The sequence below is a fragment of the Coffea arabica genome, chromosome 2c (assembly GCF_036785885.1).
Source record: "Coffea arabica cultivar ET-39 chromosome 2c, Coffea Arabica ET-39 HiFi, whole genome shotgun sequence".
Taxonomy (NCBI): Eukaryota; Viridiplantae; Streptophyta; class Magnoliopsida; order Gentianales; family Rubiaceae; genus Coffea; species Coffea arabica.
The window spans coordinates 21,259,013-21,282,440 of NC_092312.1; the positions used below are offsets into that span (position 1 = coordinate 21,259,013).

At 37.8% G+C, this 23,428-nt stretch overlaps 3 protein-coding genes across 5 annotated transcripts; 2 read left to right on the forward strand and 1 right to left on the reverse strand.

Moving 5' to 3' along the window:
• Positions 1 to 1,077: 1,077 nt before the first annotated feature.
• Positions 1,078 to 13,840, forward strand: LOC113728771 (DNA (cytosine-5)-methyltransferase 1B-like). The gene is made up of 15 exons (XM_072076817.1): positions 1,078 to 1,212; positions 1,360 to 1,464; positions 2,643 to 2,742; positions 3,029 to 4,346; positions 4,742 to 6,176; positions 6,498 to 6,662; positions 6,872 to 7,064; positions 7,149 to 7,260; positions 7,445 to 7,592; positions 7,874 to 8,071; positions 8,175 to 8,453; positions 8,553 to 8,714; positions 9,018 to 9,236; positions 9,522 to 9,645; positions 13,763 to 13,840. Exons 1-15 carry the CDS (start codon positions 1,078 to 1,080, stop codon positions 13,798 to 13,800), a joined length of 4,731 nt encoding a protein of 1,576 aa, XP_071932918.1. The 3' UTR covers positions 13,801 to 13,840.
• LOC140035214 (NADPH-dependent pterin aldehyde reductase-like) lies at positions 9,891 to 13,453 on the reverse strand. Of its 2 annotated transcripts, XR_011839190.1 has the most exons (6): positions 13,027 to 13,439; positions 12,098 to 12,167; positions 11,173 to 11,366; positions 10,824 to 10,996; positions 10,157 to 10,279; positions 9,891 to 10,069 (listed from the first exon to the last, which is right to left on the reverse strand). XR_011839190.1 is itself a non-coding variant. In XM_072075226.1 (5 exons), exons 1-5 carry the CDS (start codon positions 13,306 to 13,308, stop codon positions 10,210 to 10,212), a joined length of 789 nt encoding a protein of 262 aa, XP_071931327.1. In that variant the 5' UTR covers positions 13,309 to 13,453; the 3' UTR covers positions 9,891 to 10,209. The 2 variants fall into 2 exon arrangements, 1 of the variants encoding a protein (XP_071931327.1); XM_072075226.1 differs by having other exon boundaries at positions 9,891 to 10,279; positions 13,027 to 13,453.
• Positions 13,551 to 22,942, forward strand: LOC113731950 (uncharacterized). 2 transcript variants are annotated; one of them, XM_027257500.2, is made up of 11 exons: positions 13,551 to 13,997; positions 15,148 to 15,285; positions 15,398 to 15,535; positions 15,738 to 15,915; positions 17,204 to 17,274; positions 17,728 to 17,865; positions 19,246 to 19,338; positions 19,633 to 19,749; positions 20,047 to 20,121; positions 20,328 to 20,551; positions 21,262 to 22,942. In XM_027257500.2, exons 9-11 carry the CDS (start codon positions 20,104 to 20,106, stop codon positions 22,550 to 22,552), a joined length of 1,533 nt encoding a protein of 510 aa, XP_027113301.2. In that variant the 5' UTR covers positions 13,551 to 13,997; positions 15,148 to 15,285; positions 15,398 to 15,535; positions 15,738 to 15,915; positions 17,204 to 17,274; positions 17,728 to 17,865; positions 19,246 to 19,338; positions 19,633 to 19,749; positions 20,047 to 20,103; the 3' UTR covers positions 22,553 to 22,942. The 2 variants fall into 2 exon arrangements, with proteins under 2 accessions (XP_027113301.2, XP_027113299.2); XM_027257498.2 differs by lacking the exons at positions 13,551 to 13,997; positions 15,148 to 15,285; positions 15,398 to 15,535; positions 15,738 to 15,915; positions 17,728 to 17,865 and having other exon boundaries at positions 17,206 to 17,603.
• Positions 22,943 to 23,428: the final 486 nt, after the last annotated feature.

Below are 23,428 nucleotides of genomic sequence, written 5' to 3' on the forward strand. Positions count from 1 at the left end.
CCATCATACATGGTGGCAGTTTGCTTTCCAAAGCTGAAATATGTGATTAAACTGAGGCATAAATAAGGACATGAACGAATGTTGCAGAATTTCATAGGATGAGCAGTTTTGTAACCATACATATATTAAAGGTCGATTCCAATGTTTACAATGATTTGCTGATTTTGATAATCCCATATTATGCATGGCCCTGTGGTGCTGGTCCAGATAAGTTAATCAACAATCACGACCTTAATTCATGATTTCTTTCCTCTAAGGGCTTGATAGACCACAATAACACTGGAGCCCTGATAAGTCATGGTAGTATATATCATGTCTTCAATTTCTTTCCATGCTTTGAAATTATGACTTAATCAGCTGAAAACTTCAAAAAGAAATCCGCCATAGAAGTTGTAAAAAGTCAACTGCAAGCGGAATAGAAATACATAAACACAGGAACAAGATAAAAATTGTAGATTGCTTAAGTTTCGCTCTCAAAAGGCATGAATACAAAACGATAAAAGAGCAAAAAAAAAAAATACATATATCAGCATGTCATTAGTGACAGATTATTGTGTTATTTTGAATGTCACGGAAGCATAAAAATCAAAATAAGGAATCCATAAATGTGAAGAAAATAATTTATTTGTCAGATAAAGAGTGGATACCACACCTCCATAAAACTCATATAGACATCTGCAAGCCCTTTTTTTTTTTTTTTTTTTTTACATGAGTTGTACTTTTATTTGTTCAATCAAAAAAGCCAATTCTTGATAAGCGATGCATTTGAGCATTTCAACAACTCGGGGGGACTACAAATAAACGTCCGGGGAAAAATTGGGACAGTCCCAAAACTTTAAGGTCTAATACTGCAATTCTTTGCGCGTGCATGGTTTCCTGTAGTAGCCTAACCCCTTATTGCCTTTAGTGCGAATTAGGGTTTGAAATTGTGCACGTGTGAAAATAATTAGGGGTTTCGGATAAAATAATTCAGGCGCGTGGGCTTCCCAAATTTGGCGCCAGTTGTAGGCTTAAAACTAACTGCTTATTTTTTCAATTGTAACGGCTTCTTTTCATTATACACTTTCCAGAGTAGCCATGGCAGCATCAAAACAGCTTCCTTTCTTCACAGAAGCTGCTTCTTTTGCTCCAATGCCCTCATCAAATCGAATCTCCATAACCATATTCGGACATATGGTTATTGTGGAACTGTGCACAGCCCACGTAAACCAGGTAAGATTTTCTCAATTAATCAGGGATTATCTTTACTTGTTTTTGCCATTATTTTGTGTATGAATTTAGTTTCTTTTTATGTTCATTTTCACATTAATTTGAGATGCCCTTTTGCCTGATTCGCGCATTTGGGTGTTAATGACACAGTGGTTGAAGTTGTATAAAGTCCAGAGGATGAAGAGGGTTGAAGATTTTGAGAGGGAAAAGAGAAAGAGGATCTATAGAGGTGGTGGCAGAAAAGAAAGAGCAAAGGTTTGTTTGTTTTTCTTTCCAATTTTTTGATTGTTTTCCTTTTTCTTTTTGTGTTTGTTTAATGAAATAAACTAATTTCTTGGTTAATATGAGTTTGGGATATAATTCTCATCTTTTTTCCTGTCAAATAATTTTTTTGAGCTGTGAAGTTTTTGCATGTGCAATGTGCATTGAATTGAAAGATTGTATTTGTCCAATTATTGGAATTGTTTGATTATTCACGCAAAAACAAAACGGCATTAATTTGCATACCATATTTTTGTGATGATTATTTGCTTTTCTGGTTACAAGAAAGAAATGACTATAAGATTCTGCAAAAGCAAGAGAGTCAAATGTTATTCTCACGTAATAAACCCAAGGTTCTTCTGAAGTCAAAGACAAAACTTCTGGATTATGTACAAGGGTTTAGTATTGCATTATGGAAGGGATGACTAGGAGACAAAAGGCCAGAGTTCTCAAGGATGGCAGCATTTTTGGTTGGCCATTTTTCCATTTCTCCTCCTGCAAGTTCATGTCTGCATGCAAGCATATGTTTTTTCTCAAATACATTTGTAACATGCATAATACATTGTTCTTTTAGCATTTCTAATTGCCCATTTTCCCCGCCTGCAGGTTATTGTCTGCATGAAAGCATGTGTTTTCTCGCAAACGCATCTGTAACAAACTTAATACATTGTTCTTTTAGCATTTCTGATTGCCCCTTTTTCCATTTCCCTCTCCTACAGGTTCATGTCTGCATGCAAGCATGTGTTTGTTCTCAAATACATCTGTAACATGCTTAATCTGTTCCTATATGTACTCTATGAATTAGTTCTTTTAGTATTTTCCATTTTCATGTTAACCTCTGAGAACATCAGTTTGTTTTCCTTCTATAAACTTTTAACCGACCTTCATCTCTCTGCCAATCTTCTTCCACCTTTATTTGCATTAGTTCTTTAGATTTTTTTTTAATGAGAGTTTACCTCATTTTTTTTTCTCCCTCCTGTTACATATATACAAATCCATATGCTATCTTCCTTATTCTCCACTGCACACCCCAGGCGACGGTTAATGTTCTTTCTGACAGCTCATCTCGTCTTTCATTCATATAATAGGGAATCCGAAGCTTCAATTGAATTTGACATTAGCCATTATAGATTGAATCATTATAATTATCTTCAGTTGAAAACAAATAAAAGGTTCACAATTATACTGAGAGTTTGCAAACTTCAGAAAAGCTTTTACCTGTGGTGAAGTATTATAACTTCAAACCAAATATACCTACCATAGTAGGCTTTGGTTTTTTACCATACAGATTATGAGAGATAAAAAAAATAATAATAAATGTAGACCTTGTTTTGTCAACTGAAGCAGTAATAGTATTAGCTGCTTAAGCCTTTAGGCTTCTGCAGTCAGTCATTTCCTAGGCTAAGAAGTGATTGTTCTTGTAAGGCTTAAGGCTTCTGCAGTCACTTATCAGAGTACATTTTTCCATCTAATAAAGGAATGTTCTTCTTGCAAATTTCCTATTTTTGTTTTAGAGAAATTATTTGCTCTCTTAACTTGATGCTAGTGTTTGTTTCAGAGATGGAGAAGACAGAAAGACAGGGCAAAGATCTCAAAAGATCCAGAGCTAAAACCAAGGCAAGCTCCAAACCACTAAAACGGAAGAGGTCAGAAAGCAATGGTAGTGGTTCTAGGAAGATTCCAAAAAAAGATCCTGCCTCCTCCATTTCCCACTGCAAAGCGATTTTCTTGACAGATAAATCTACTACGGTTGAGACTGAAAGTTTTCAATTTCGAAATGAAGAAGCAGCTGCTATACAATTGACCAGAGTATGCAAGGATGATTTTCTGCCAAATAGAAGGTTGACAGCCTTTGTATTTCATGATGAATTTGGTGAACCACAGCCTGTTGAGATGGTTGAAGAGCGTAATCTATATATTTCAGGTCTAATCTTGCCTTTGGAGGATGCTTGTGATGATGAAAAGGAGACAAGGATTCGTTGTGAAGGATTTGGGCCCATAATATCATGGTCATTGTCGGGGTATGATGATAACTCACCCATTATATGGGTTTCTACAGAAGCAGCTGATTATGAATGTATTAATCCTGCTACTGTCTACCAGAAGCAATACAGTCTTTTCTTTCAGAAAGCATGTACATGTGTAGAGGTATATAGAGTGCTATCAAAATCTTGTGGAGGCAACCCTAATCTTAGTCTTAATCAGTTACTCACAGCTATTGTTCATTCAGTGACAGAAAGAACAAATGTTCCTCGTGGAGCCTCTATGAAGGACCTAATCATTTCATGGGGTAGATTCATACATGATCAACTTATTGGCTTGGATGAGACAGCTCCCAAGAATGATACAATTTTTAGGAATCTACCTGTACTTGTGTCCCTTAGGGATGCCTCAGATAAAGCTGCTGGTTTAGCATCCACAAGGACAAAATTAAAGAGAAGGAAGAGTACGATTTTCTCATCCACCAAGATTGAGTATGACATAGCAGATAATTATCCACCACCAGCATACTATCAAAGAGGTATAAATGAGATACATGAGCGTGCTGTATTCAAGGGTGAGACTGATGATGCTGATCAACTTCCTCACCATGTGCTTCACAACTGGTGTCTGTATGGCTTTGATGGGAGGTTCATTTCTCTAGAATTCCTTCAATCAAATTCTTCTTCTGTAATAGAACAGCAGATTTACTGCTCAGGGATTGCCACAATTGGTGATGGAAGCGGATTTTGTCTTGACACTTGCTCTAATTCTCCAAGATCTCCAACAGTAATAAACGCTGACAGAATACCCGTGTACTTGAGTACAATAAAGGACTGGAAGATTGATTTTAAATCATCAACAGTATCCATCTCAATCCGAACAGATATAGCCTGGTCAGCTTTCATATTCTAATCCTTCTTTGATCAAGCTCTAAATTTATGTTCATTGTAAGAAAGTTTTAAGGCCATACAAGGCCAAGTATTTTACTTCTTTGTTACTTTGCTACCTAGTCTCTAATGGACCTTATATATTCTCACCTGAAAATTCTAACGATGCAATAAGCTTTTGTGATTTCTGATGAGCAATCATTTCTACTCGTTCCCCATCGCTCAATGATTACTTAACAGATTATTCTTGGAATCTGTCAGCATAAATTCTTCTGCATGATTTAGTTGTAAAGTTATGATAATATGGGTAATTATAAAAAGCTCAAGGTTGAACAACATCTAGTAGTTTGTTGAAATAAGAGCTTTTCACTGGTAAAATGATCCTCTACATTTGTGTTCAGGTATAGGTTGGCAAACCCATTGACACAGTATGGTCCGTGGTATGAACCCGTTCTGAAAACAATAACTTTAGCTGTTAGCATTGCTGAATTGTTGAAGGAACAGAGAAGAGCATCGAGGCTTTCATTTCCAGAAGTCATTAAGAGACTCGCAGATTTCAACGAGGGGCATCCTGCTTACGTATCCTCCATTTCAGCGGATGTTGAGAGGTATATATTTGTTCATGGGCAAACTATATTGAAGCAATTTGCAAACTATCCTGATCCATCTATCAGAAAATGTGCTTTTGTCAGAGGCCTAAGGGATAATTTGAAAGAACTACATCGCACTAAGTTGGTAAAGAAAAAGATATTCCCAAGCCAAAAAGAACATGTGAATTTGGAAGCTGCAGTACCACACAAAACCTCAGAGACAAAAGCAATGCCAGCTACTACTACCAAACTAATCAGCAGAATTTGGCACAAGTATTGCTCAAAGTACTTGCCTGAAGATTTCAACTATGAAGATACTGAAGCGTTGCAAGAAACAAAAAGCATTTTTGATGAGAATTTCAAGAAGTTTTACTGTGTTCCAAAGGGAAAATCGCAGTGTGCAAGCACAAAAGTCAGATGGGATGGAGAAGAAGTTGGGAAAACATCTTCAGGTGAGGTTTTCTACAAACGGGCTAACTTTGATGGACTTGTGGTTTCTGTGGGTGATTCAGTACAAGTGAAAACAGCTGATTCAGAGGAAAGCCCTCCTGTGTTTTTCATAGAGTACATGTTTGAAGACTCTGATGCCAGAAAATTAGCTCATGGAAGACTCATGCTTAGAGGATATCAGACAGTTCTTGGACATGTTTCTGACAAGCGGGAATTGTTTTTGACTAATCATTGTCAGGAATTTGGGCTTTCTGAGATCATAGGGACCATGCCAACTGAAATTCAATCAGTTCCTTGGGGCTATCAACATCGGAAGACAAATGCTGATAATTATAAGATTGATAGGGCAAGGGTAGCAGACAAGAAAATCAAAGGGAAGCCAACGAAATTCTTCTGTAGAAGTTTGTATTGCCCTGAAAGAGGTGCTTTCTTATGCCTAAAAACTAGTTCAATGGGCCTTGGTACTGGGTATTGTTACTCTTGCAAGATAAAGGAACTGCGCAACACATCGGCATTCAAGCTGAGTAGGTACAATTTCACCTTCAAGGGAACCAAGTATCATATTCATGACTTCGTTTATGTAGCCCCCCATTCAATATCTGATGAAACAGATAAAACTCCTAAGAATGCAAGAAGTGTGGTTCTTAAACCATTCACTGTCTGCCAATTTCTGGGGATTGACCAGCATAAGCCGTTTAAAAATGCTGACCCTGAATCCACAATAGTAAAACTTCGGAGATTTTTTAGACCTGAGGATATTTCAGCAGATACAGCATACCATTCTGATATCCGAGAGGTAATTGTCTTATTTCGTCTTTTTTTGGATACAAATTAGTAAGTGCTAACTTTACTGGATGAAGACAATGATTTTTCAAGTTGGTAGGTGCATGAGTTATGCATGCCTGGGCATTTTCTAAAAGCAGACAACACTTCTTGGTTGTGAATATTTTTAGTAGCGATATTGATTAAAACTGATGTCAAGTCTTTTAAGATAATATTTTTTGGAATTTCCTGACTACTTATATACATTGATTTCTCAGTGATGTCCGCCCTCCCTTTGATAGAGATAGATGCACCACTGCAGCTCTAATTTTGTCCTAAATTTAGAAAATTTCAGATATATTACAGTGAGCAAGTGATTAAGGTGCCTGTTGTGGCTGTAAAAGGGAAGTGTGAAGTAAGGGAGAAGGAAGATCTGAATCCCATCCCAACTACTTATGTTTTCCAGCATATTTTCTTCTGTGAACAACTATATGACCCTATCTCTGGAGCTTTGCAGAAGGTTGTTTTTCTTTTCCGCCTTCATCCAATAGGTTGCATTTCAAATATAAAGTCATTTACCTTTTTCTTTTCATTCTGCTGATTTATTTCTGTTCGAAACTAATGCTTCATCCCTTGGCTCTTTTTATTTTTATTTTTATTTTCTGTTTACAAATTAATTGGAAAGTTTTCTCTTCTGCATTTCATGTATTTCAAACTTGCTCCACACAGTTACCACTTCAAGTCAAGCGGAGTCTTTCACCAAGGAAATCAGGTAAAACTGCAGTAAACAGAAGGACATCACAGAAGCGTAAAAAAGGAGCAAGAGGATTTCATGGAGAGTTTGCAGATTGTAACAAGTTTCTTGCCACTCTAGATATCTTTGCTGGTTGTGGTGGCCTATCTTCAGGCTTGGAACAATCAGGTGATCTCAAGTTTTACAGTGCCTTGGACTTAAGAAGTATGTGGACCATTACATTCGAGGCTTAGTTTTATAAACTACTTACAGGTGTTTCAAAGACAAAATGGGCAATTGAATATGAAAAATCTGCTTCGGAAGCATTTCAACTAAATCATCCGGATGCGACAGTGTTCACTAGAAATTGCAATGTCATCCTAAGGTCTTTCCTGCTGTTTCTCTAATTTCCTATTTGCTTCAGCTAGTACTGCACCAATTTTGGTGGCAGATATGTGGTTCAGAGATGATTATATTTTACACCTAGCGTCTCATATTAGCACATCTGCATATCTGTATTTTTATTTTGTATCCTTTTTTGTATTGTTCATCAAAATATTGAATTGCAGGGCCATCATGACAGTCTGTGGGGACGCAGATGATTGTATATCAACCGCTGAGGCTGCTGATTTGGCTGAAAAACTTGCGCAAAAGGAAATTGATGGTCTGCCGCGACCTGGGGATGTTGAGTTCATCATTGGAGGCCCTCCATGTCAGGTATCTAGAACCAGTTCCATGTTAGGAGATGAAAAAAAGAGAAAATTTTGTATCAGTAAGAGTACGAGTAGGCAAAGTATGTCCTTGACTTTGTTATTGGCATTTCACAGTACGCATAGAACAAGGCGAATAGTGCCTTAAAATTGATTATCACGGACTTGACAATAAAAATTGCAGAACGTTATCATGGTGGCTGCATAAACAATTCTTATGTGTAACCTATGTGCATTAACAAACTTCAAATGCAGATTCTTCAATCTTGATTTTCTTTCTCTTTGCAGGGGTTCTCTAAGATGAACAGATATAAGGAAAGGTCTTGGAGCAAGGTCCAATGCGAAATGATATTAGCATTTTTATCCTTTGTGGATTACTTTCGACCCAAGTTCTTTCTCCTTGAGAACGTCAGGAACTTCATATTCTTTAACAAAGGGCAAATATTTCGCTTCACATTGGCATCGCTCCTGGAAATGGGATACCAGGTACATGAACATGGATTCTATGTTTTGCAGCAAAATTTGAATCTTGAGCTACCACACTAGCTGGTACTATAACCTAGAGTGCATAATTGTTACACTTCTGTAGGTGAGGTTTGGCATTTTGGAAGCCGGGGCTTATGGAGTTTCTCAAAATCGTAAAAGGGCATTTATATGGGCAGCTTCCCCTGAAGAAAATCTACCCGAATGGCCTGAGCCGATGTATGTTTTCAAAGGCCCAAGACTCAAGATCCCATTAGGGGGAAATATTCACTATGCTGCAGTTGGTAGCACGGCAAATGGTGCTCCATTCCGTGCAATCACCATCAGAGATACAATTGGAGAACTCCCCGCAGTGAGAAACGGGGCATTAAAACCAATAATGGAGGTAGAGTCTCTTGTTCTATTCACAAAGTTTTGCTGTTTCTACCTTTGCGTTTCTGATGGATCCCTCACAGTCGCATTCTGTTCTTCTCCTACTCTTCAGTACAAAAGTGGACCTATTTCTTGGTTTCAGCACCAAATTCGAGGAGATATGCAGGATCTAAAAGACCACATTTCCAAGGAAATGAACGAGTTAAACCTCCTAAGGTGTCGAAAAATCCCAAAACGTCCTGGTTCTGACTGGCATGACCTTCCAGATAAACAGGTACCCTCCTGTTCTCTTCGTCCAACAGTGGAAATATCCTCTTGGTTTTCTCTAGTTTTTGTTTCTTCCAGTCTAACAAAACTGCTCTAGTTTACTGGTTCTCGATGAAATTTTTCAGTTGTTCTGTCCTATGTACATTACGTTTCATCCTTGATGGAAGTTTTGATGCTGATCAAGAGGGCTTTACGTTGCATCGTACTTGCCTAATACATGCATCTCCATTTCTTGATTTTCCAACTTATGTAGCATGATGTTACAGGAATACTGTAATGATTGTAGTCTCCATTTACACACTTGGTGCAGGTTGAGTTGTCAAATGGAAAGGTGGTTAATTTGCTGCCCTCATGGTTGCTCAAGACAGCAGGAAGAAATAACCAGTGGAAGGGATTATATGGAAGGTTGGATTGGGCAGGAAAGTTTCCTACATGTATAACTGATCCTCAACCTATGGGTAAGGTTGGAAGATGGTTTCATCCTGCTCAAGATAGGATACTTACTGTGCGTGAATATGCTCGAGCTCAGGTCAGCATTTTCTCGTTATGTTTCATCCATTTTATCTCTAAACACTTGACAAATTAATTTTTTTTGTTCAAGGCACTTCAAATTTATTTTCTATTGAAATGTGGTTTACTTGTTTTGTATTCAAAGCTTCGACATGGTTGCCTCTATAAAATGAAAGCAAAACAAGAAAACCTTAAGGACTGTTCACAAGTAAATGGAACATTAGACATTTTTTCTAGATGCCAAATTGTCTGTCACAATTGAAAAATTATTAATAGAGCTCAAATTATCTTGTTGTGGGTGCAGGGCTTTCCAGACAGCTATCAGTTTGCTGGTAATATTCAACAGAAACACAGGCAGGTTGGGAATGCGGTCCCTCCTCCTTTGGCTCTTGCATTAGGGAGGAAATTGAAAGAATCCATTGAAGACACATCCTCAGAATTAACATGAATGAAATCCTGAAAAAGAACACTTTAGCTTTGTGTTCGTTCCAATAAAGTTGGGGGGGGGGGGGGGGGGTTCTTTGATCAGCATAAACGGGAAGAGAAAAAAAGGATGCCTTGTTTAGCACCATATTCCTATTCTTCTAGTCTTTTTCTCATGCACTTATGAACCATTAAATTTATGAAGTTGTGGTTTAGCTTTATAGGTATCGTAAAGCATTCAAAATCCAAGTTGACGAGGAAATTAGATGCCACCTATGAATTGAATCTCACAACCAAACTGGTGGTATATGTTTCACCGTTGTCAACGAGGATGTTTGATGGCAATCGGCCCACCCTCTATACATAGTTTTCACTATAGCAGATAAACTAGACTCGATTTAGATTACAAGTCCTCCAGAATTTTGAGACCTATTGACCAAAGAATATCATCAATAAGACGGTTAATGTTTCTAGCTCTGAGGAAATACATGATGACAAGAGGAGGAGAGGACCTACTCCTTCCCTCTCAACGGAGCTTTGCACAACCAATGCTTCTCAGAAAATGCAAGTCAAACAGTAAGGGATGCACCATTGTCAGCCATCGACAGATTAAGTATCATTGTAGCTGCCCTTGGAGCCCTGTTGCAAGTGCAAAAAAAAAAAATCAGATCAACAATGCGATAAAATTTTGAGCTTTAAGAAGCTCGAGCTATGCTGGCAAACTTCCATTTGTTGAACCCCCTTGGTTTTCACTTTTCATGTGCAATCAACTCATTGAGGACTAGAATCCTAAAGCTTATAGCGAGTGCAGCTAGTCGTAGAAGTTTGCAACTGGATCATGAAATCCATAGTTTCAATATATGCTTTTTATTTTCTTTTTAAAAAAGTGTTTTGCACGCTCAACAAATTGTTACAAACTTAGACTTAATGTCTAGAATTTTGTCCACTAGAGTCAAAGTCTCCAGAAAACATGTCTACGAGGCTTGCAGCATTTCTTTTCTAGGCAGAACAGAGCCTAGAAGTATTCCCTATGAGTCATTAGACATTCCAGAATTATTTTCTTACTTTATATGGAAAGAAAAGAAACTGGAGTCTTGATCAAATTCTTGTGACAGCTTCTTTTCTAGAAGTTCCAATATATGCTCAACAAGAGTAACAAGGCAAAAAGAAAACAGATCTATACCAAGCCTCAGGCGTCTGATAGAAAGAAGCTGAACTGCCGAAGCAGGATTGAAGCATATCGGTGTTAATCACACCAGGACTAAGTGAAACAATAGCCACTCCAACAGGCAACTCCTTGGCTACTGACCTTGTCAGACCCTCAACTGCCCATTTTGAAGCACAATAAGGTGCTACCTGTTAACATCAAATCTGAGTTCAATGGTGTTATAAAAAAAAAGTCCATAAAAATGATGATGAAAAAAGAAAGAGAAATAAGTATACTAAGTGGGTCACAGTCTTCTCCCAAAAGTCATGAAAGAATATACAACCAAAAAATCTGACATATTAGAACATCAAGCACTTAATTCCACCTGTGCAGCAGCAGATCTTCCCCATCCAGATGACATATTAACAATTACTCCTTGCTTACGCTCAATCATAAGGGGAACAAAATGGCGCAACATGTTTGCAATCCCTTTGATATTTGTGTCGATGACAGTATCAAACTCTTCCACAGGAACATCCCAAATTTTGTTGTTCCTATTAATAGTGCCTGCATTGTTTACTGCCAAGAAGATAAAGTTAATAACCAATCTCAATGAAAAGTAAATGCATTTATCCTACGAAAAGATAGGCAAGTATGGATTTTAAAATGCATTCATCCTACAAGGATTCTCTTGAACCTTCAAATAAGATAAAATACATCTTACGTTTTCATGATCTACCATGTGTATCATAACGGTGAAACTTATCATTTTTAGCCCATTTTTACCATGTGAAAATCAGGAATTTGAAGAGGAATAAGACACATATTTATGCAACATGGTGGTACTGCGGATGAAAATTGGATCAGTCAGAAGTGTACAGACCATCCCAAACAAGGCATGCCTGTGTCTTATAGTAAAAAGGCACTACTGACAGTACTATTTTTTTGGCTATGACTATTCCAAAAGTTTCCTAGAAAAAATCAGAGGACACAAAATATTTACTGGAATAAACTAAAACTTTCTGAAGTAAAGAAACAAGTCCAGTTATAAAATTCAGCTCAGGAATGATCACACTCCATTGCTATCCATCAAAATGAAGTTGAAGCCAAAAAAGACTTCCAAAGACTATAATGCAAAATCTAGTAAAAAGTTACACTGCTTTGTTACTCTGTTCCACTCTACCATGCGACTTTCAAAGTGAAATAGAGCACCTAATACACGTTTCTACTTGAATCACAAAAAGTGCTACAATTATGTAGAACCTGTCCAGACAAGGACAATAAAAAAAGTAAGAGCACAGAAAAATTACCTATTATATCAGGAATGCTCTTCTTTTCCACCACACTTCGTGCCAAATCTTGAACACTGCTATCAGACCTCTACACAATAAACGTGAAAGTCTTACGATCAATATGCCAACCGCACATATATCACAATTCAGTGTGTAGGAATTTATGAGAAGGAACAGGTGAACAGAAGAATAACAGCACCACCTTCATTTTTAGAGATCAAGAGCTTGACAAAGTTCTCATTATCTGTTTTCAGCAAAATACGTGTAATCACCAGAAGGCCTGACTTGCCGGTCAACAGGCCAATCAGCTAAAACACATACTTCCAGAACAAGGACTAAAACAACACCCTCCACTGACCTATATATGAAAATTTAACATCACTTTTTTATTTCATATAATGTTGTTATCCAACTTTTACAGTCTCATGCTGCAGAATTACCAGAATAGTTTACATAAAATTAAAATTGAAAAAACAAACTAAAACAACTGCCTCCTGCAAACTATGCGGGATAGTTTCACTTCATGTTTCAGTTTCATAATATGATTCTCCCAGTCCCATGTCCAGATTTTACTAGCTTCGGATTCAAAAATATCCAGAACATTACACAATATAATAGTTGGAATTGGGAAAATTCGAAGTAAAACAACTTCCTACGCAGTACATAGTACTACTTTAACCAAACATCTCCGTTTCATTTTTCAATATCCAACTTTTAGGAGTTCTAAAATATTAAAACCAGAAAATTTCAAAAAAGTGCAAGGAATAAAAAATAAATCACCCTGTGCACCTAAACTTGATCACAAAAAACAGGATAAAAGATAAATTCAATGGAAAAGAAAAAGAATTGCACATTTCACGAAGTAATTGAGCATAAAATTGTAACCAAATTCATAGGATGAATAAAAAAGTACAGCTGAAGAGGAGTGATAGGTGAAGAATGCGTACCACGTCGACATTCATGACAAGGTGTTTGTTTTGAACGGCAGACGCTGGAGAAGAAGGATTGGAGGTGGAGACTGCAGCTAGGTCGGCTTGGAGAGAATTCAGTTTATCCTGTGAGCGAGAGCAACCTATTACGGTGTGCCCGCGCTTCGCTAATTCTAAAGCTAAGGCTTTACCTAAGCCTCTGCTCACTCCGGTTATGAGCACCGTCCGATGAGTTCCCGTTACTCTGGCCATGTTTGTAGTGGTCGGAGCTCCCAACGGCGTCGTTGGGGAAGCTGTCATTCTTCTGTTCACGGTATTCAGTAGTATCTACCACCTGCTCGACTGCGCCCCTCTCCCGGCTTATTTGGGGATTAATTAATACAGTTTTTTTATTATTTTTAATTATACTTCAGTGGCAATATTGGTTAAAAAAAAAAAAAGTGTTTTATGCCCTTTTCACCCAAAAAAAAAAGTACAAATGCGTATAAATCGGAAGACCCTTTAAATTTATACAAATTCAAACATCTGTGGATTGCTAATTTTCACCACCGACAACAGAACCCTAGAGTGCTGCGACGACTGAAAGAATCGAATTGGCAATGGCGGAAGAAGAACAGGAGCAAGGGGAAGAAGGAATAAAAGATGGTTGTTCAATGAGTGAGCCGAGCTCGGCTGCGGCGGTGGCCAGCATTTGCCGGAAGGAAAAAAGGAAGGCGTCGAAGAAGGAGAAGAGGAAGCAGAAGAGGAAGGAGGCAGCAGAGAAGGAGCGGCAAGAAGAGGAAGCTCGACTAAACGATCCTGAGGAGCAGCTCCGTCTTCAGCTCGAAGAGGAGAGAGAGAGGGAGAGGGTAGAAAGGGAAAGGAGAGAATTCGAGGAGAGAGAACGGCTGTTCCTTGAAGCCTTGGCTCGGAAAAAAGCCCAGGAAGAAGAAGAAGAGGAGCAAAGAAGAATAATGATAGAAGAAGAACTAAAATTAAAAGAGAATCAGGTTCACTTTTTTCATTTGCCTTTGTCCGAAATGCGCTACTACATCAATCTTAGGTATTAATTTTTCATGAAGAGATACATACTGGTTGCTTATAATGAACTCGCTAATTAGTTTGTGGAATACTTACGGTTTACCGTGAAATTTGTTTTTGATTTTGATGATTTGCGTAAAGAATATGTGTTTGAGTATCTCAAATCTGGTAAAGATGCCTCAGTTGAGGTATTAAGGTGCGCAAACCAGGTTGATCCCTTACTGGCCTTGCCGGAGGTGTAAGTGCCTCCTCTTTCCTTACCCGTTGAATCCAGAATGAGGAAGACGGTGTAACTGTCAGAATCATTATGTCATAGGAAAAAAGAGAAAATAAATTTATTCCACACATGCTCGTATGGCGTGGTAGAATTGGTGATGGAGCTAATAAGCTCACGGACACGGAAACTTGTGATGATGAGTTTGAAGTGTTAATTTTATTCATTGCCGTGATTCTTGTTTGATGATGTTTTTGTGCTCTTATTTGTTTTTATCTATATAAAGAACTATTTAGACCCCATGTCTTGGAAGGATTTGGCTGCGTGCTTGTGGTTTTTCTGTTTTCCAACATTGCCTGCTAGTAGCGTGATGGAAACTTTCTGGATATTTTTATCTGAAATAAGTTTGAGTCTCATAGGTAGCTAGTTATCAAACTTAACTTAAAGAATAGGTTGCATTTTTGTTACTTTGGACATGCCAAATTTTTGCCAATCCCCTTAAAAAGTTTGGAATAATAGAATAGTACTCCTTTTTTCTCTATAGATCATATATCAAAAAGGTAATGGCAACATTTACGTGCTTATAATTTTCTTAAGTACTCTTTTTGCCGACTTATCTTTTAGATTCATGCCCTATTGCACTGTAACTATTTGTCCTGAATTTTAGTAATACCTCAGGTTCACAATTGAATAAGAGTCCCTTATCAGGTTAGCATGTTGCAGCCTTAACATTTTTGAGAATCAGAAAATTGTCTAGCAGTTGCAATTGTGGTAAATAGTCTACTAGTTGCAATCGTTTGATGCAAGTTAAGGGTCTTATAGAAAATTCCCCCCTCCCCCTCTGTGTGCAAGATACATTTAAATGTACAATAACTCCTCTAGTGTGTCTTACACATGTATAACAGACTGAGGCAAATGGTGAAGACGAGTGGGAATATATAGAGGAGGGCCTTCCAGAAATTATTTGGCAGGGAAATGAGATAATTGTCAAGAAGAATAAAGTCAAAATGAAAAAGAAGGATGCTGAACAGAAATGGGAAGAGGTATTGCTAACTGATTTGTCCAAATTCTACTTCCAGATTACTCCACTTTTTATGTATATATTCTTGTCCCTTGCCTCTGTGGCAACACATTTTAGACAAGGTTATATTGCAGGATCCTGATAGACCAACATCAAATCCTCTTCCTCCGCAATCTGAAGCTTTTGCTGATTTCAAGAGTTCATCAACCGTATCAGCTCAACAGTTGTTGGAGAATGTTGCTCAGCAAATTCCAAACTTTGGGACTGAACAGGTACACTTTCTTTGTCTTTGCTCTTTGTTACTGCTTCCATTGCTCACTCCATTTTTGTCTGATTACATGATTTTTTGATATTTGTGTAGGCAAGCCTTATCTTTTGTTTACAAAATGATTTCTGTGTTAGCTCTCCTCAATTTTATTTTTTGGTGAGGAAAGTCATACCTTTTTCTCTTTTTGTTTGCTGGGTGTATGGCAGGACAAAGCCCATTGTCCATTCCACCTGAAAACAGGGGCCTGTCGCTTTGGGTCTCGATGCAGCAGAGTTCACTTTTACCCTGAAATATCTTGTACGTTGCTCATCAAGAATATGTACAATGGACCTGGCCTTGCCTGGGAGCACGACGAGGGGCTTGAGGTCTGTTAAGAAGTGACTAGTATCCTGTTCTTGTCTTTGAACTACTTAAATACTTCAACTATTGGTTATTTTGTATCTTAGCATTTTGATAGCAATTACATGTCAAACTTGTTTCTCATATTCTGAAGTCAGGAGCCTACTTTTGATGGATTGGGGCCAGATTTTTAGGCTGGCCACAGTCTTTCATTCTTTCCATGCAAAGTCAGTCATTATTATTAGTATAGTTCTGGTCAACATGTTGTTAAACTTAAATACACATAGTTATTGCTACTTGTGTCTTAGGTGTGAACAGAAACTGGAGGTTTATTCCATTTAACTTGATATTCTGGTGTAGTCTAGTAGAAAATGGAGAATGTTCCAATGGTAACTTGGCAAACTGAACACAGAGACGATCTCTTTGTTTACGTAGGGCGACAGCAAATCTAAGTCCTTGCTAATTAATGTATGCAGAACTTTGTGTATTGCATGTTCCTTTTGGTGCATTTTGATAATTATCTGGCAAAGTTTCTAGTGTTTGTTTTTTGTTTCTATGAAATTCCTATGAGGAGGTATACTGTGTTTTGATGTCATACGGTGTGTATGAGTTTCCTTGTGAATGGATGCTTCCTGTACTTCTTGCTGGCTGTTTAGATAACTTACTCCAGTGGGGAAAAATGTAAAATTTTGTTAGGAAAGTACTTCCAATTAATTGTATTTCTGAAAAAAATAAGTTGTCTGTAACGGCATTATTTATACAAAAGGTTTTTTTTTTTATTGGTTTCATTGGAGAGACTTCTTGCCTCTATATGTTAACAGTAGGTGTTAATGCAGCAAGTATTGGAATAATTTTCCCTTTGGACATTTTCTGTATCCATTTGAGGCTTTTTGTTTCCTATGTCAATATTCTGAATAAATGGCAGACTTAACTTGGATGTTCTTTTCCCAAGTTTCTCTTGCTGTACTTGTATCCTGATTGCTATTCTCAAGTTTACGAGCTTTACTGGCTATGTTCTCAAAAGATGGTCAACATATTATTATTGTCCCTAGTTTATCTTATGCAGTGACCCCCTCCCCAACCCGGGTTTTGTTTAATCTTGCTTATTATAATTGCTGTGGTCTTCTGGTGATTGATTACCTTAACTTCTAAGCATTTCAGGATTTCCGTTTTCTTTTCTCCAATGGGCCCCCCTTTGGGGGGGGGGGGTTTACTATCTTTGAGTTAGAGGAGCATTTGGTTTGTCATTGTGTGTAGTTATTTGATACAGACCTTGATGTGAATTACACTATGTAGGTTGTCTTGTTGTATTCTTTAACTCAGATTATTACAGAGGTTCTGCTCCATGTTGATGGAGGTGCATGCTCATGCCTTGCTTGGTTGGAGCTGAAAGATTTCCAATCTGTATCCTACACAAGCTTGAATTATTATTGGATGGAATTGTTGTTTGTTCAATTTGATTGGCGTCAAGTCACTGTTTCTACCTTGCTGTTGCTTTTGAATAGTAGCATGCAATTATTCGATTGCTAGTCAAATTAATGTAGATAATGGTCCCTTAATACTGTCTCTATTTCAACTGACCAAAAAAATGATTTTAGTTTTTCTAGCTGGAGAAAAAGAATATGGAAAAAAATGGAAAGTAATGTATTCTTTAACTCTTTGTTATGCCTATATTCCACTTCTGAAGATTTAAGATTGCTGCTCTCTGCTGCTCGAGATTGCTTAAGAACCATGTAACTTTTAGCCTATATTCTTCTTCTAAAGATTTAAGATGGTTGTGTTGTACTTATTGAGATTGCTCATGAACCATGTGATTGTTATGCATCTGTGAATTCGGTTTCTCTTAACAAATACTAGCACTTTGGGAAGCCTCAGTTTAGAGATGATCTCCTCCCAAATAAGTTTGGCTAGTTCCTAAAATGCGGCTTGAGAAAATTACAGCATTTAGAATTATGCAGACTTGTACTAGAGGAAGGGAGTTACACAATCTTGACTGTAAGTGGAAAGCATATTTTGTTGTTTGTTGAATGTCACATGTGATAAAAAAAAAAAAAAGAAGGGCTATTGCTGAAGGATTTCTTTGTATTAGGTCAAAATTCTAACTTCAGAATAGTGTATCATTCACAAAAGTTTACAGCATTGTTGCTAGATGGATTGGGGGTTATTTCCTTTTTTTTTTTTGTTTTTGAGGGGATGGGGGGAGGGCAAAATAGGAAGTAGCAAAATTCTCTGCTCCGGGTATAGGTTGTGGAGGAGAGGTGAAAAGTATAAAGGGTCTAATTAAATATATTTACAAGAAAGGAAATTGGGTTGAGCTTTTCAGATTATCTTGTTGCCTCAAGTAAAAAGCTTTTCTAGACTAGCTTGATTCACAAATGATGAAATGTTATGATATGCATTTTATTCCCTTGCCTTTTTTTATGTGATGAAACATTGGAGATTGAACCATTTACTGTAGTATCTAACGAGAAACCACTCTTTTCTCCTGCCAACAAAATAAGAAGTACATGTGCATGTAAAAATTGATTAAATTGAGACATGCTGGGTGTGGTACTTGCTAATACCAAATATCAGGGTTAGTTATATTTTGTTTGCTCAATTTCCAACTCTCCATGTTGCATTAATTGAATGTATGGGAATTATCTCTGTAAGTATTTGACTTGTCTGTTTCTTCTTTGCACATTTGTTGTAGCAGTTCTGCCTCTTTTTTTGGGTTGTTGATACACAACCCCTAATATTGCTTTCTAATGAATCACCACTTGTTTGAAATTTAATGTGTCTTTTTAATATTCTAAATCCATGCAACATCTCGATCTAGCTTAGTTCTACATGTGTTACCAGTATGTTAAAGAAGGCTTCAAGTTCTTATCTGGTGGGGATTTACTAGCTCCACCAGAATATCAAGCAATTAAATGAATGTGGGCTATCTTTGTGCATTATAAGGTTGTGAGTTGTTGAGTTTGTTCAGAAATTAAGATGCTTCTCTGTTCTCTTGGTTGCAATTTAAACCATCTGAGTTCACTTGTACGTGAAAGTGTATGTCAATATGTTTAGGCTCAAAGGAGTATGACTTCTTTATATCCAATGGTGAAGTAGTATTTAAGCACATGTAAAACTTGTTAAAACTCCTAATATGCTTGTAGGTGCTGACTGGAATCACTGTTTCTGTATAAATGCTGTTTTTGATGTTCATGGAAGTTGAAATATGGTTGCAAAATCTTGTTTCAATTTTTCAATCACGTCATGCCCTGCTTTACCTTATCAGCAACAATTGTGTGACTTGTTTTTACTACTGATATTTCTCTTTATTTTTTTGGGCATTTCTTATGTTTATGCTATGAATCCCTTTTTGTACTTTTTTTTTTTTTTTGGCAGTATACTGAGGAGGAGGTTGAGCATTCTTATGAAGAATTTTATGAGGATGTGCATACAGAGTTTCTGAAATTTGGAGAAATAGTTAACTTCAAGGTATGCGTCAGCCAAAATGGAGTTTGTTCTGGTAGCCTAGGTTTTGGCAATAATTGTGCTGTAGTTTTAGTAGTAAATCACATTGCATGAATGAAGTTCCTGATTTGTGGAATTTGGAAGAAGGGTGCAGTTTTTAATTTTTCCTCTCTAGTGCTGACATGGAAATCTTTTCCTAGATGTAGGAGTGAAATGCAGAAAAGCATTGAGATTTTGTCTTCTTTTAGATGAAATAGAGCTTGTTTTTGTTTATTTATGTCCTTGAGTCCAACAACATACCTTTTGCAATATATGTAGGTTTGCAGGAATGGTTCATATCATTTGCGAGGGAATGTCTACGTACACTACCGAGAGTTGGATTCTGCAGTTCTTGCCCGCCGTTTTATCAATGGTCGTTATTTTGCTGGAAAACAGGTATTGCCTGGGGGATTTTCTTAACTAGACTAGAAAAAATATTGGTCCATGCTTTGCAGTTGACTGATTTTCTTTTTTTATATAAAATGATGGGAGCCAACCAGAATATCATCGGTCTTCATTTGATCTTATGGTCGAATATATTGGAGGGAGATATAAATATCTCCTTTGTCTTAGATCATTTATAAATTTTTAGGAGAAAACAGCCATCCGTATTAGTGTTTTATGTGCCAATACATGAATACTGTGTTTCCACTCCTTACATGGTAAAATTCTCAAGCTTTCTTTTTTTCTTAGGTGAATTGTGAGTTTGTTGGTGTAACAAGATGGAAAGTTGCCATTTGCGGAGAGTATATGAAGTCAAAGCTCAAGGTATTGCTAAATTTCTTCAGTCAATTGTATTCTGCTACACTGTTGGGGATCAAATAATATCTGAAGCAAGTGCGGAACCTTTTAGGGTATCAGTTATCATAAGACATTTCATTTATAAAGTTGTGGCATTTTCTGTAACTTGTCATCTCATGTAAGTTGTTTTCTCTGCAACTTGTCATCTCATGTAACATCTTTTCTTTTGTTAGACATGTTCTCGTGGGACTGCATGTAATTTCATTCATTGTTTCCGCAATCCTGGTGGAGATTATGAGTGGGCTGATTGGGAGAAACCACCCCCAAAGTATTGGGTGAAAAGGATGGCTGCTTTGTTTGGTTATTCACACGAGTCTGGGTATGACAAATGGGTTGAACAAGAAACCAAAGGACAACGTAGGAACTCCAGCAAAAGTTTGACAGCTGATGAAGAAAGGTGTGTATGTTGTCGCTATAGATAGCATTTAATATTGTTATTGGGAGAGTTGAATTTGCTGTTCTCAATGGACATATAATGTTGAGTCTGTTTGGCCCACTAATCTTAAGAAACTTTTGCCTGCTGGTTGTTGTTCACTCCCTGGTTGGTCAATTTCCATTTTTCAACTTTCACCCTTTTTTATTGTTGGAGCTATTCAAGATACACCCTGCTTCTTTTTATTTATTTTGTTGAAATGGTATTTTCAATACACCCCCCCCCCCCCCTCCTCTTTCTCCTCCCAAAAAAAAATTTAAGGCCAGGTTGTGGAATATAGGCAGCAGAAAATGCATTCCTTGCGTTTTCTCTTTCTTTAAAGAGTGACAAAATCCATAGGCAACTAGCATGGACCAGTCTTTCACTGTTAGATTCATTCCTGGTTTTTTCTGTTTCCATAAAGAGAATGACAAAGGTCAAACGGAACAAGCATAGATCAGTCTTTCTTTGTTAAATTGCTCATAATATTTTCCATTGTATATGACTAGTGCAAGTACATGTCATCCACCTGTGCCTCTTGTTAAGCATAACCATATATGTGACCCTGTCATGACAACTGTGGCAGTTCTATCTTGTTGGGGTACGAATTTTATCTTGATAGAAATTTATTTGGTTTAGGTGTTAATTTCGAGTTTAGTTATTTGCCCTCTGACAAAGTTTGAATATGTTATCAGATACCGCTCTCGAAGATCTTTGTCTAGAGAAATAAAATCTTCAAACAGTAGTCCAAGAGATAATTACAAAGAAGACAAGTTTAGGAGGAGTAAATATAGCAAAAGGTACAGGAGTGATGACACAAAGAGGCTGGAGGTTCCTGATGAAAGAGAATATGAAGAGGAAAGACAATCCCGGAGCCATCAGCGTGGCAAGAGAAGACAATATGAGAGGGAATTCGATAGAGGTTGGTTGGATGAAGAAAAAGATGGTGATGGGTACTCTTACAGCACAAGAAACACAAGAGAAAGCTCCAGAAGCCCCTTTAGGAGAAGGTCACAATCACATGATTGTCGAGAAATTGACAAGCGCAAAATTCCAGAAAAGATCTCAAGAAAAAATCATGCGTTATCTGGAACTGCAAATGACAGTGATTGCAATAAGGAAGTATCCACTTATACTGATTCTGGCCGGGAGTTTTCACACGAGAATAAAGACTGTATATCCCCACGAGACCTTTTGTATAGGAGGGGAGCCTCAGATAGTGATTCCGCTGGAGACTGGTCCGATTGGATCATAGAGAGTCACCGTGTGCAAACAAGAAAATCATCAACACATGTAGATGAAGCTGCAGGATTTACTAGTGATCTCCAGGAATCAGGGAAAAGTTTACATGACAAGTATGACGAGAATGGATCTGAACATGCTAAACCCAATCTTCACAAAGGCTGGAGACGTACTAGCTCTGGTAAAAGGAAGACCAGAGGAGACGATTATTCTGATGAGGACGAGGATAGTGACACAAGAGGCCGCCGTGAAATTGACAAAGATGATACAAGAGAACACCACAGGCATAACCATTCGAGTAGAAAGACCAGAAAAGCTGATTATGCTGATGAGAACATTGACGAAAGAGGCCACTTGGAAACTGAAAAAGTTGATTCAAGAGAACACCACAAACACAACCGTTCTGGTAGAAAGACCAGCAAAGCTGATTACGCTGATAAGCACAATGAGGACATTGACAAAAGAGGCTGCTGGGAACCTGAAATGGTTGATACGAGAGAATACCATAAGCATAACCATTCAAGTAGAAAACCGAGAAAATGTGATTATGCTGGTGAGCATCATGAGGACATTGACAAAGGAGGCCACTGGGAACCTGAAAAACTCGATACAAAAGAGCACCATGAACGTAGAAGAAAATCTCATGGCAGGTCTGGGTCACATGATCAGAATGTTGACAAGCACTCTAGAAAGAGCAGGTCAAGCAACCAGAAAAGGAAGTCTTATTCGAGGGAGAGGGACTGATGAAAATTTGGACTAATCTCGAAAGGATGGCATGGTTGTTGAAACTAATGGCAAGGTGATCCATGCAAAGGAAGACGAGATTACCAGTTCATAGCCAGGCTTTGAACATCTTCAAGAGAGTATTGTCTGTGGTGCTGCGGGAAGCTCGATTTTTGGGATGAATGAAGATATTCTAAGTCCATACTACCACGTTGACCCTTCAATATAGGGCCATTGGCTTCAGAACCTCCTCTCTCTTATGCTGGTAGTGGGAGGCTTCAAGAACTTGTCAATGTAGATGTCATGCAAGCGGCCTGGCCTGTTGGTCACTAGTTTTGATGCAAAGTTTATTCTCTTCGAGTTAGAATCTGTACGGATGCTTATATCTATTTGAGCTGCTTGATCTGCGAATTCCGTCTTTCCTCTATCTTTAAAAGTTCCTATTCAACGAGTATCTCATCTCAAATTTGTGATTCTGAAAACCCCACGAATTTGTTAACTCAGATTGCCCTTTAAGAATATACACTGTAGTAACAACCAGGTTTTCTAACAATAGTAACCTTTACAAAAGTAACCTTTACAAAGAGAATAAATAAGGAAAGTTGGGAAATTGCCCCTCCTGGGCAGTTCGTTTGGTCACGACAGCCCCTGGAAGTCGTTGTTCAGCTCCCTCATCAGGATCGAGTCCCAGTGGTTATCATGTTTGGGGGAAGGGGCCTCTCCTCCTGGACTGGAGTGGGATTAGTAGGACCCGTAAGAATTGATCCGGACATTCTCCGTCAGACAAAAAAAAAAAAAAAAAAAAGGAGGAAAGTTGGGAAATTGAAACCTGCGATCAGAAATGGGCATTGGTAACTTCTTGGGCTTCTTAAACAATTGTTAGTAGCATCGCTAATT

What these genes read in the sequence shown, in the direction of transcription:
- LOC113728771 (XM_072076817.1), top strand. Translation starts at nt 1,078, where the DNA reads ATGGCAGCATCAAAACAGCTTCCTTTCTTCACAGAAGCTGCTTCTTTT. An exon ending in ATCCGAACAGATATAGCCTG is followed by an intron (nt 4,347 to 4,741) that starts GTCAGCTTTCAT and finishes ATTTGTGTTCAG; the next exon opens with GTATAGGTTGGCAAACCCAT. An exon ending in GTGAATATGCTCGAGCTCAG is followed by an intron (nt 9,237 to 9,521) that starts GTCAGCATTTTC and finishes TTGTGGGTGCAG; the next exon opens with GGCTTTCCAGACAGCTATCA.
- LOC140035214 (XM_072075226.1), bottom strand. Translation starts at nt 13,308, where the DNA reads ATGACAGCTTCCCCAACGACGCCGTTGGGAGCTCCGACCACTACAAAC. An exon ending in GAGCATTCCTGATATAATAG is followed by an intron (nt 11,367 to 12,097) that starts GTAATTTTTCTG and finishes TCTTCTTGGCAG; the next exon opens with TAAACAATGCAGGCACTATT. An exon ending in TATCAGACGCCTGAGGCTTG is followed by an intron (nt 10,280 to 10,823) that starts GTATAGATCTGT and finishes CACTTGCAACAG; the next exon opens with GGCTCCAAGGGCAGCTACAA.
- LOC113731950 (XM_027257500.2), top strand. An exon ending in TTGACAGCTGATGAAGAAAG is followed by an intron (nt 20,552 to 21,261) that starts GTGTGTATGTTG and finishes ATATGTTATCAG; the next exon opens with ATACCGCTCTCGAAGATCTT.